Raw genomic sequence first — 12,537 nt, forward strand, 5'->3', positions numbered from 1 at the left:
TAGCAAAGCAATTTTCGCAGAGCTAGAAGACTCAGAAAGTTTTCATTTCCACATGCAGCAGTCAGATATGTGCTTGGAAAGAATGCATCACAGTCCTCCAGCCTGGAAGCGCTCTCAATTTCACGAGCAAAACTGCTTTATTTTAATTAATATGCACAGAGTATCCTCTGCTGTACTTTCAAGAATCAATACAAGTAGGTCACTTTAGCCACTGACAGGGAACAAGTCAGTATATCAAAGATGGGGCTCCCCAAGCGAGGCTGGAAACACTAAGGTTATCCTTTGCAAGAACAGGCTCGCTTCCGCACCCATGTCATACTTCAGGGCAATCTAACTTCACTTTTGCAAATAAGTAGGCAAGACGGCAAACATTATTCAGGGCACAGGACTGCCTGGCATTTTTAAATAGCGTCCAGGGCAACATTACCAGGCTCTGCGGAGAATAGGAGTTCACAGTGCTTGTGTTGCTTGCTCCCAAGGCCATCTGAGAATCGTGTTGGGAATTTGTGAAGACCAAAGCCTGCCCAAAGCCTTGCTGCTGAGGAGTCTCGAAGGAGTTTGCCTCAGTTTCTTGGCCAGACGTTACAGACTTCTGAAGCAGCGTCACCAGGTCGATGCTACAAGACAGGATGTGAAGACCAGGGATCAGCAAATGTTTTCAGCAGGGGGCCGGTCCACTGTCCCTCAGACCTTGGGGTGGGGGGGGAATGAACAAATTCCTATGCCCCACAAATAACCCAGAGATGCATTTCAAATAAAAGGACACATTCTACTCATGTAAAAACACACTGATTCCTGGACAGTCTGTGGGCCGGACTGAGAAGGCGATTAGGCCAGATCCGGCCCCCGGGTCTTAGTTTACCTACCCATGGTCAAGACGCAAAGGAGGCACAGATGTGAGGAAACCATATTTTGACTTAAAGTAGCTCTGGTCACCCCTACTCAATGCTGCAAGTTAGGGTATTGTACATCCGAGGCACCCCTGACAAGTATTTGTCCAACATTCTTATTGACACCGTCCAAAGAGATTAGGTCATTTTCTGATGTTATAATGTTGCCTGTGGTAAGACGTTACTCCTAAGCGGTTTCAAGTTATCTTGCCTGAGAGACACCCAAAACCTAAATGCAAGGGAGGCGATTTGTTTTAACAATGAATGCCCTGTCAGAGAAAGAGGACAGAGGCAGATCCCAATCTGGATATTTTGAGCATGCAAATTACTCTTAGGTTGCAAGTCCTATTTGCAGACCTGACTGCTGACAAATCACCAGATACTGGCACCACTTCAATCATTATCTTAATTTGAAATGTGAAATATTAAATTAGTCAAATCTTTGGGGGGGGGGGAAGCTGGATTACACTTCACAAAAATATCTCAAACACAGCACAATCAAGTAATTGGCCAGCTTCTTCGCATGGTGTACTGTTCTTCCATAATCCAGCTTTTCAGAGAATTTAGAATTAGTCATAAATGAGCTCCAGGAGGCAGCAAAAAGGAGGATAATGGATGGATGGCCAGAAAAACTGAAAGAAGAGTTGAAGCCAGCGCAAATAAATAACATACACGAGGAGCAAGAAATGGTCCACACTCTTGACACCTGATTCCACCTTCATTTTTTCAGATACAAACTGAAAGTGGTGGTTTCTCATCTGTGTTGCATCCGTGTACATTCACAAGCCCACATTATTTGTGGGTGTAATATATCACACACACACACACACACACACACACACACACACACAAACACACACCCCACCACCACAACAACAAAGAGATTCAATTTCTTAAAAGACCAAACTGATTGTAAGTCAACTATTCCATCATCTGAGATAAAACTTATCTGACTTAAGCTAAAAGTTTAGAACAACATCCAATGCACGCAACCCCCGATTTATGCATATTCAATGTATGTGTGATTGCACATACATGCCAAACACAGAAGTAACCTGAAAACGTCACAAAATGGGGCAGAGCGAGAGGGGGCAGAGGTGGGGTGAGGGCTAAATGGGGTGTTTGCAGGCTTTTTCAATGGGATTTCAAATATGCACCATTTCACTGATGCGCACGGTGATCTACTGCACTTCAAAGCACAAACAGGGCAGGAACTAGTTTGTGTGAATGGCTCATCTAGATGTGGAAGAGAGAGAGAGAGAGAAGGGAAAGGTATACCTTTGGCCAGCAGCAACGTGGTTCTCCACTGGGACAGATGAAGCAGTGAAGACCTTTGTTTCTGAAAGCTGAGACATGGGGGTGGAGAGAGAAAGAAATTGAATTTTAGCCACATTAAACACACAATTCTTTTTCAGGAGACAATATTCACGAGAAAGACAAGAAGGGACATGCTGAGCAAGACAAAGTGTTCCATCTAGCCAATTTGCTTGCCTCAGAACTATGGCCCGTACAAACGGATTTCAGGAAGGAAACTGATACAAAAAAGGGGTTCTCAAGCCTGATAGGAAATTGGCCTCCCCTCAGTGTGTGTGTGTGTGTGTGTGTGTGTTTGGTTTACACCAAAGAACACACACATACAGATGAGGGTGGCGCTGTGGTCTAAACCACAGAGCCTAGGGCTTGCCGATCAGAAGGTTGGAGGTACAAATCCCAGCGATGGGGTGAGCTCTCATTGCTCTGTTCCAGCTCCTGCCAACCTAGCAGTTCGAAAGCACATCAAGTGCAAGTAGATAAGTAGGTACTTCTCTGGTGGGAAGGTAAACGGCATTTCCGTGCAGTGCTCTGGTTCACCAGAAGCGGCTTAGTCATGCTGGCCACATGACCCGGAAGCTGGACGCCGGCTCCCTCGGCCAATAAAGCGAGATGAGCACCGCAACCCCAGAGTCGGCCACGACTGGACCTAATGGTCAGGGGTCCCTTTACCTTTTACAGTATATATAGGTGGAGATTGTCTGGTGCCATAACAAAGTGCTCTGAGCTCCTGGGAAGAAGGGGTGCATTTAAGCACATTAAAGAATTGAGGGAAGTTATAGCAGAAGAGTCTCTCCGTAAAGAGGGTTTACAGACTAGTGTTAAGTGGCCAATACGTAACAGAAACCAAAGGCACATGCCGGCCAAGGAGAAGGCAGGGATGTGAGAGGCAGAATGCTATGCTAGCCTGAAGCGATCAGGCCAATGCCATCACATGACAGCAGTGGGGCCTGCTCAGGATCCAACAGATCCCGCTCACTCCCAAGACTGAAAGTGCCTTACTTAATGATAGCCTAGAAGGACAAAGGACGCTTCCCGTGAGGATCTTATTTTTTCTGAAGCTCAGGTTAACCTATAGGTGGGTCAGTGGTCTCTTGGAATAAATCCTGGGTTGTGTCAAGCAAGCTCCAGCCCCTCCAAAAGCAGTAAAAGGCAGAAGAGTCTCTTCTCAGCAAGATCAGCTACCTTATCAGTCTACAGACGGCACTGTCCTTGTGGCCAGAACTGATGCTACAGACTGGGAAGAATTTTCAACCGGTGATGGCTCAGAGAGCCTGCTGAGGACGGTGGCATTTATCAGATCACATGATGTTCCCAGCAGCTGAAAAGTTTTTTGTTACACAGAATCCAATAAGGCTTCTGGGAAGCAATTGAATCTGCTTCTGGGCGAGCAAAAGCAAACAACAACAACAAAAATCTCTCACTGGCACATTGGCAAGTTCCTCGAAACAAACAGATGATGAATTGTGGTTGCCAGTTGCTTTGCAAGAGTCTCGTTGCCACACTGAGCCCCTCTTAGCAATAAGCATCTGTTCAGAAGCAAACTCGGGGTAGGCTGCATATTTAAATGTGTCCATCATTCATCAAATTCACACAGTATTTGAACCAAAAAGCTTCTGCGCAGCCCCAAAGTACCTAAGAATATCAGTTACCAAGGATGATCAAGGGATAAGTGCCCCTTTCACACACTACCTGTGTACTTTCCATGAAGGAAGAAGTAGAGTGGACGGGAAGGAGCAAAGTGGGAAATGTTTTTCTCACATTTAATTTATTTGCTCAGTTTATATCCCACACTTGCCTTTGAAGTACCTTAGTCAACAGAACTAATGAGAGAATTTGTGTAGTCCTGCTTTTACCATAAAGACTCACATTGAACTTGGGATACTGTTCAAACATTTCTTTCCAAAGAATCTTTACAACGCAGCTTAGATGAGATTTGGCCAGCCCTGCTGCAGCAAAGGTTCTTTTGAAAAGAGACATTTGAACAATATATCGGGATTAAAATTAGTCAAAGTTCAGGCAACGTTGAAGACAACGTTGAAGAAAACGTGTCCCAAAAACTAGCAAAACGTTCTAGGTAGCTCATTTAGAAGGAAGTGGCACTGGCTGATCAGAGAATCAATTCAGTGTTCCTGCCTACCCAATAATTACAGACTTACATCTTCATTCCAGTCTTCAGCAGTCCATTCTTCTATTGTGTTCTTCCATGCTCCTATGGCAATAAAGGAGAGAAAAGACAATCAACCCACAATTCCTGGTGCCATACATCCCCTTTGATAGATCCATCCCTAACTGGAAACCCATGTGAAAAGAAATAGAAATTTAGGGTAAAATTTGCAAGGTATTAATTACCATACTTATTATGATAGCTTTCAGCCAACCTAATGAGTCCTCCGTTAACACTGTCTAAATTCAACAGAATTATTATTTTCTGAAATAGCTCAAAACAAGCCCACAACTGCCTCCCAACGCTCAGGGCATCCATCTGCTGGTGCTGTCATCAATGGTGCAGTGTTTTAGGATAGAGATGAAGGCTGGCAGAGTAAAGATTAGGGAGCATAAGGTTTTCCCCCCTACAATTTATTTTGAAAACACCACTGTTGCATTTAAGGAAAACTCAAGAGCAGCATAGGCCAGATTGTACCATACAGTTCAAGCAGTGCCCTCTAAGTTAAAAATTGTGAAATTGTCTTCTGTCACAGCTAGGTCCCACCTGTTGCCAACATCTTAGAAAAAGAGGACAGACCATCTACTTTCTTCATAAGGACTTGCCCTAAGCCTTTGAAATCAGTTGGGAGCTGGGAGTAGGGAGGTTGCCATTGCAATGGGGCACCTCTGAAGCCCAGTGTGACTACAGGAGCCAAGCCCAATCCAACACTGCGGAAGGGCAGGATGTGTAGCAAGCACAAAATCTAAGGAGCTTCATCTACACACACACACACACACACACACACACACAGAGAGAGAGAGAGAGAGAGAGAGAGAGAGAGAGAGAGAGAGAGAGAACCCAGAATTCTCTTACTGAGGTGGTTCCAATCTCCTCCTCTCCCAATGTAGTACAAAGGTGGCCACAGAAAGCCTCCTTTCTAAGATAAAGGATCAGAATCAGCAACACAATTGCAACAATATTCAAAGGCACTTTCCTGCCTTCAGTTTTGGAAGCCCAAACCTCTTATCTATATCCTGTGAGGTCATGCACATGCGCACACTACAATGTTGTAACCCAGGTAAAGCACAGGTCATTATCATTATGAATAAGGATAGTAATATTTTTGCTAATGTTAACTCTGGCACATTTGTAATTCTCAAATCTTTGGTGGTGTTGCCTCACCTGTTCCATCATCTGACTCATTCTGCCCAGACTCCCAAGATTCTTTTGTTCCAAAGCCATCTGTAGCAGAAGACTCCGTATAATCTGCAGGGTTAAACGTCCTACAGGTCAAGAGAGTTGAGAAAGTCAGAAATATACAGAAAGATGAGCTTGTGTACCTGCCTTAGACCGTTGGTCGGTCTAGCCTAACACTGCCTTTTCCAACGGGCAACACTTCTCTGGGAAGTTGAGGGCACTGATTCTAGGGTCTTGTGAAGGCAAACCATGTGATCTTCCAGAGATGTCTGGAATAGGGAAGTGCCACTATGAACATGCACACCCAGCAATCATAAAAGAAACCCCTTCTTTAGCATCGCTAAAATCGGATTAGGAGGTAGGTGGATGGGGGAAAACTGCTTCCTATCAATTTCTTAAATGGCTATTACTAACTAAATAAAGGTAAAGGTACCCCTGCCCGTATGGGCCAGTCTTGACAGACTCTAGGGTTGTGCGCCCATCTCACTCAAGAGGCCGGGGGCCAGCGCTGTCCAGAGACACTTCCGGGTCACATGGCCAGCGTGACATCGCTGCTCTGGCGAGCCAGAGCCGCACACGGAAACGCCGTTTACCTTCCCGCTAGTAAGCGGTCCCTATTTATCTACTTGCACCCGGGGGTGCTTTCGAACTGCTAGGTTGGCAGGCGCTGGGACCGAACAACGGGAGCGCACCCCACTGCGGGGATTTGAACTGCCGACCTTTCGATCGGCAAGCCCTAGGCGCTGAGGCTTTTACCCACAGCGCCACCCGCGTCCTAGAATGTGTCAAAGTTTCCCTGTGGTTGGTCTGGAAACTGAAGTTTGTGCAGACAGAACTTGCACTTTTAACCAGTATCATGTAATATTTGTTCTCCACCTGTCTCTCAGGGTGGCAGGACCTACGCTTTGGAACTCCCTGCCTGTGGACATTAGGCCAGAAACCTCACTATACTGTTTTATAAAATGGTCTGGAAACTAAAAACATCTTCACTAGCTGCCAGTGCACTTCTGGGTGGGATTCAGAAGGCTGGTGTTATATGGTCAACATATTTGACTATGAGAGTCTGCTTGTTCGCTAGAATAATCATCCTATACCCCGCTCTTGGGAGGTCAGACAGGTAACAAGGAAGGGCCATTTCAGTGACAGTACCTAGGCTGTGATAAACCTTTCTAGAGACATTCCCTTGCCCCTCCATCCTGCTACCACTTTGTTGACTGCAGAAGCACATTAAAACATTTATAACAAATTAATTTTAGTGAGAGACAGCTTGAGGGTCCTTCTGCTTATATTATGAAATGGCTTAGAAGCCATTTGGGCATGTAAGCAGTACTGTAAGCATGCAACTTATGTGAGTGTTACGCTCCAGGGATCACATCTAAAGCCAAAATCAAATATAGTCTAATAAAAAATAAAATAAAATAATAATAATAATTTTATTATTTATACCCGCCCATCTGGCTGAGTTTCCCCAGCCACTCTGGGCGGCTCACAACATACATCAGAACATACTAAAACATCAAACATAAAAAACTTCCCAGCAGGTGGGATGGTCAAAGTCAAATTTCCTGGAAACCCACCTTATTTCCAATTTTTAAACTTTTTTTTTTTGGCCACATTTCATTTCATTTCATTTTTGTTATTTGTATGCCGCCTTTCCACATGCACAAAGCTGAATGTGCACAAGTTAAATTTGCAGCCTTACTGTATATAAATATAATAATAATAATAATAATAATAATAATAATAATAATAATAGCTGTTTATTTTGGTATAGGCACTTCAATGGTGTTTCCACATGGTCTTTTATTGATCTGAATTGCATTTTATATATATGCTTGCCACCTTGTAGAATAGACTGTAAAACAGCAGGCTATAAAGCAGTTTAAATAAAATATACTCCCTCCTTGCTGCATGCAGCAATATCTGTGACCTTGCACACTCCCACCCAGCTCTTCTCGTCACATAAAGGCAGCAATATCTAAACTGGGAGATCCCACAGCTATCTGAATGGGAGAACTCAATGGCTGAGGAAACATGGGATGGAATAACAACAAGCGAGCAACCTTGCACTGAATAAACCTGTGCAGCTGGATGTGCCTTCTATACACAGTGAGGAGGCCAACAAACCCCTGATCTCAATGCATTCCGAAAACATGGAGGGGAGGGGCAATTTAGCCACTACTGTGCTTCTTAAAAGCATGTCTGCTTGTGCCTCAAAACTATCATTTAGACTGACTGTGCTCATGTTGTAGTGTACCATGAGGGAAGCAGGAAAGAGTGCCAAGGTTGGTAAGTTTTTAACTGCACAGTGAGAGGCGTTGCAAGTGAATGAGCGAATGTGCGATTAATTTGACACTGCCAGATGGTGCCAAGGAGCAACCACCACCTACTGCCAGAAGAGGATGTAATTTCAGAAACTCTCAGCTGGAGTATAGTTGGGGTGAATGAGCTCCAGTAGTCCTTTTAACTCCTTATCCGCCATGCCCTGCTGCCTACATTAGATGGCAAAAACAGCTTCTGCTCATGGTTCCAACAGTGCTGAGATTGTGACTTCCCAGGGGGTAAGCATGGTGCGCCAAAAACAAAGAAGGGTCTTGCAGCATCTTAAATTCAAACATATTTATCATGCCTTAAACCTCAGTGGGTGAGCCCACTTCACCAGATGTGCATTGGGTGGGCAGCTAATATAACGGCCACCATTAGTCACCAATTCTGAGACTAAGAAAAAAGGCTACCAACACCACAGCCGTGCCTATGAATATCTCAAGAGCAAAGCTAGGAAGCCTTCATACTTTCTAAGGCAATGATGGTTGTTTTTTTATTTGACAGACTCTTTGATTTGGATGTCAATTTCTTCCATGGTGTCCTAAAAATTCTTAACACAAGGCCAACAGATACTGCAGTCCGGGTTAAATTTTACATTCAGATTATTTAAACCCCTTAACTTTTATTTTGCTTTTGCATCTCCAAATCCTATCAGGCACCTGCAAGTGCTATTTTGATATCTACAAAGTATCTTCAAGGGCACCCTCCCCATATTAGCAGCAATATAACACAACCATTTTGTGCTATCCATGAAGTTGCGAAATGCAATTGTGCGTATGCTGCTCAAATAGTACATGTCTTAACTGCAGCGCCTGTGAGGTTTTCTTGTTAGAGACTCACAATGCACTATAATTTTACAGGTGTACCTAAGTGATTGTTATAATTCTGTTATGAATATATTAATAGCATAATATTTTGTTTAGATACAGAAGTTATTCAGGCTGTAATAGTGAAGGCACCTATTTCACAAGGACTTGGGTGTTTCCACTGCCTTACTTTTATAAAGTTTCCTGATATCAGGATGAAGGGAGTCAGTAAGTCCTCTCAATACAGTCAAACATTTAACAGATTCTCCATTACATGGATCTGTGTAATTTCTTTAATACAAAGTTAAGCAGTGTTGACAGGTCCTATTTTAGCTGATATATTTTCTTTCACTGACATGGTGTAAAGAACCTACCCCATGCCTTGGGCTGAAAACCTCCCTCCTCCTCTTCCTCTGCCACGTCCAAATCCTGTGGGAAGGAAAGAGCCTCATTTAAGGGTGCAAGGTGGATAACTGAACATTCAGCTCCCAAGGTTTCAGGAGGGGGAGTCAACTTGAGATAGTAGGGTTCAGCCATTTCTCCTCTTCTCATTTCCTTCAGAAACAGCACACTCTCTTCTTAAACAAGGAAGCAAGACAACATGACAGCAGAAAAGAAACTCTTTTTCTATGCTCTTCATAAATACCTAGAGGGAAACCCAGATAGTGGCAGTGTGGTGCAGTGGTTAGAAGACTGGGAGTCCAGAGTTGACAATCCCCACTCAGCCATGAAGAGTGACCTTGGACCAGCCACAGTCTCTTCACATAACCTACCCCACAGGGTTGTTGTGGGGATAAAATGGGATGGGGCAGAACTTACTCATTTACCCTGCAGCTGCAAGAAAAGGAGACTGGGGGAGTTATTTTTTAAAGATGCTAGATCCAGTTTGAAAACAAACCCCTTTGTTATACAGTGGTACCTTGGGATGTGAAAGAGATCCATTCTGGAGCCCCGTTCGCATCCCGAACGGAACACAAGAAGTGATGGCGCGTCTGCGGGTCACGTTTCGCCGCTTCCGTGCATGACGTCATTTTGAGCGTCTGCGCGAGCGGCGAAACCCGGAAGTAACACACTCCATTACTTCTGGGTTGCCACAGAGCGCAACTCAAACGCGCTCAACCCGAAGCACATTCAACTCGAGGTATGACTGTATGTCAATACAGTGGTACTTCGGGTTAAGTACTTAATTCGTTCCGGAGGTCCGTTCTTAACCTGAAACTGTTCTTAACCTGAAGCATCACTTTAGCTAATAGGGCCTCCTGCTGCTGCTGCCGCGCCGCCGGAGCACGATTTCTGTTCTCATCCTGCAGCAAAGTTCTTAACCCAAGGTACTATTTCTGGGTTAGCGGAGTCTGTAACCTGAAGCGTATGTAACCTGAAGCGTATGTAACCCGAGGTACCACTGTACTGAAGGTATAAGTATATGAGATTTCAGCCAGGCCCTGAAACCTATTTTCCAAGGTGGCCCTCTCCACAACTTGCAGGTTAGGATCCAATAATTCTGACCCACTGTGCCTCAGTCCCCAGAACCGACTTATGTGGTCTTCAGTCCTATAGCTAGGGAACTATACACTCTCCCCAGACTCTTACTATAATGTTGGCCCCTTTGCATGAAAGCTTGGTACTAATGAGCAAACAGCCAGCTAAAATAACAGAAGACTGCTGGCCAGCTGGGGTGGGAGCAGGTTAGGAAAGGATAAGAAAAGTCTTACTTCAAACAAACGCCTTCCTCTTGCACCCACAATCTCATCACAAGTCCCCCACCCACCTGCCTGTTCCTTTTGCAGCCTTCCAGCAAAACAATCTCTCCATCTATCAAAATACTACACTGTTATCACCAGTCTACAAGGACAACATCTTCACAGCTGCACTACTTTGAAACACTGAACTGAAGACAGCCTAACCAAACACATTTCTGCTTCCTGAATTCTACAATGACTGTTTTTAATCATGTGGTCTGGAAGAGCCACCATCACACCAACCAAGGGTGACAAACTCACAAAATGGATTAGATGTTTAAAAGTGCAGGTACAAGCTTAAAAATGCAGGAAGAAGCTATCGGTCTTCAAGCCTCAGCATTTAACTAGGCCATACCCTCGACATGGACACAGTTTACAATACAAGCCACATGTGAAAGGGTAATGGCATGCTTCAGCTATGAAATACAGCAGGGTATTCTTTTGCATGTGTTTTTTTTAAGATACTGCCTGAGCTGAAAGTATTTCAGGCTTATCTTGCATCAACTGCAAAGGAGATGCTGTTTTTCAGCAATGTCCCAGACTATTCTTAAGCAGGAAACACCAAGATCCTAGTGCTTATGCCAGTAGTTAGGCCACATTCACATGGACAAAATGCAAACAGCACTCAGGTCCTGCTTGCGGGATTCCCCTAGACACTGGTTGGCCACTGTGAGAACAGACTACTGGGCTAGATGGTTGCCTGCATGGCTCACAAGTCCTGCAGCCCTTTAGGGGCAAGAAAAAGAATTATCAGGCAAGTAGAGCACAGGGTTGGAGGGTGGAGGGCTCTTAACAGAAGCTATTTCTTGCAAGGTTCCTTTTTCAAGGAGAAGGGAAAACAAAAAATATTCATAGGTTTGTCTTACCTCTCCCTCTGCTACGTTTCCCACGATCAGAAGGCCTCTCTCCTTGGCTGTTATCCACTCCATTCTCCTCTACTCTAACTAGATGTGGGAGGAGAGATACAGAAAGCAAAACGTTACTATATACAATATGAATGCTTGCCCACTCAATCAGACTTTTTGTTTTTTCAACTGCGCAGGAGACAGAATCACACAGCAAGAATGGAAAGGGTGAGGGGTCCTAACAAGACACAAGGATTTGGACTTGCAGGTGCTACTCTGCCTGTTAGCTGAAGCCTCGGTTCACTGAGAAGCCTAGAGAGATAAATGGTTTGATGATACCATGCCTAAATCTTTCCATAAGCTCCTGTCTTGAATATAAAATGTCTTTCCTTTTATCAGGCTATACATTTTAGGACTCTTGTGTTCAATATGCATGGCACTGGCCTTGTTTTAATACTGTGTTGCTGTTTTAGTGTGTGTCCTTAAGAGTGATGAGCATTTGCTGTTTTTAAATATTTGTGAGCAGCTCTAAGAGCTCCTTTGAGGTTGAAGAGCGAGCAGGGTATAAGTGCCCAAAATTAAAATATTTGATTAGCTTTCAGACATTTTTCATGTGCCCATACTCAATACAGAAAATACACCCCCAATATTATTATTATTATTATTATTATTATTATTATTATTATTATTATTATTATTGTTTGAAGAGGAGAAAAGCGTCATTAAACCAAGCCAGTATCAGGTTCTCACGGCTGTATAAATTGTACCCAAACTACGCAAATCCTTTCGTTGAAGAGAAACAGCTCTGCGTGCACAATTTGTGGTTCTTCCCCCAGTGCTCTACTGCAAACATACAACAAAGCAACTCAAGCACAACACGCTCCTCTGTGAACGCAAAGGCAAACTAAGGCAACCGCGTTCCTGGGAGCAAGGTGCCTGCGCTTACACTCTCGACCACGGCTGCCCCCTCTTCCTCGTCTGCTGGAACTTCCCCGTCCACGGCTCACTTCTCTGTCCCCTCGCTTTTCTCTGTTCTCTTTGTTTTCTGAACTCTCTTTTCCAAGACTTTTCTTCTTTCCTCCCACTGTCTCCCACGAAGTCTATTTGGGTGGAGAAGGAAAACACAGAACAATTCAAAAGGGGTTTAAAGACTGCCTTGAGAATATCTTCCAGTGTAAAAACTCTAAGCTCTATGGGAACCTTTTACAGCCCTTCAGACATGCAAGGTCCATTGTCAAACAAAGCCTTGAGGGCACCTGGAAAGCCTAGAAACCA

At 44.2% G+C, this 12,537-nt stretch overlaps 1 protein-coding gene and 1 non-coding gene across 3 annotated transcripts in view; both read right to left on the minus strand.

Moving 5' to 3' along the window:
• UBAP2 (ubiquitin associated protein 2) overlaps positions 1-12,537 on the minus strand; it is a 58,438-nt gene that overhangs the window by 37,932 nt on the left and 7,969 nt on the right. For both annotated transcript variants that reach the window (XM_028748328.2, XM_028748327.2), the window contains exons 4-10: positions 12,209-12,362; positions 11,284-11,361; positions 9,053-9,107; positions 5,533-5,633; positions 4,361-4,413; positions 2,169-2,236; positions 428-617 (exon numbers count right to left, since the gene is read on the minus strand). In XM_028748328.2, the coding sequence (XP_028604161.2) occupies positions 428-617; positions 2,169-2,236; positions 4,361-4,413; positions 5,533-5,633; positions 9,053-9,107; positions 11,284-11,361; positions 12,209-12,362 (699 nt within the window). The remainder of the gene's footprint in view (positions 1-427; positions 618-2,168; positions 2,237-4,360; positions 4,414-5,532; positions 5,634-9,052; positions 9,108-11,283; positions 11,362-12,208; positions 12,363-12,537) is intronic.
• LOC114606952 (small nucleolar RNA SNORD121A) lies at positions 21-103 on the minus strand. Its single transcript, XR_003709025.1, has one exon. It is a non-coding gene; the product is annotated as a small nucleolar RNA SNORD121A (small nucleolar RNA).

Source organism: Podarcis muralis, chromosome 11 (assembly GCF_964188315.1).
Source record: "Podarcis muralis chromosome 11, rPodMur119.hap1.1, whole genome shotgun sequence".
Lineage (NCBI taxonomy): Eukaryota > Metazoa > Chordata > Lepidosauria > Squamata > Lacertidae > Podarcis > Podarcis muralis.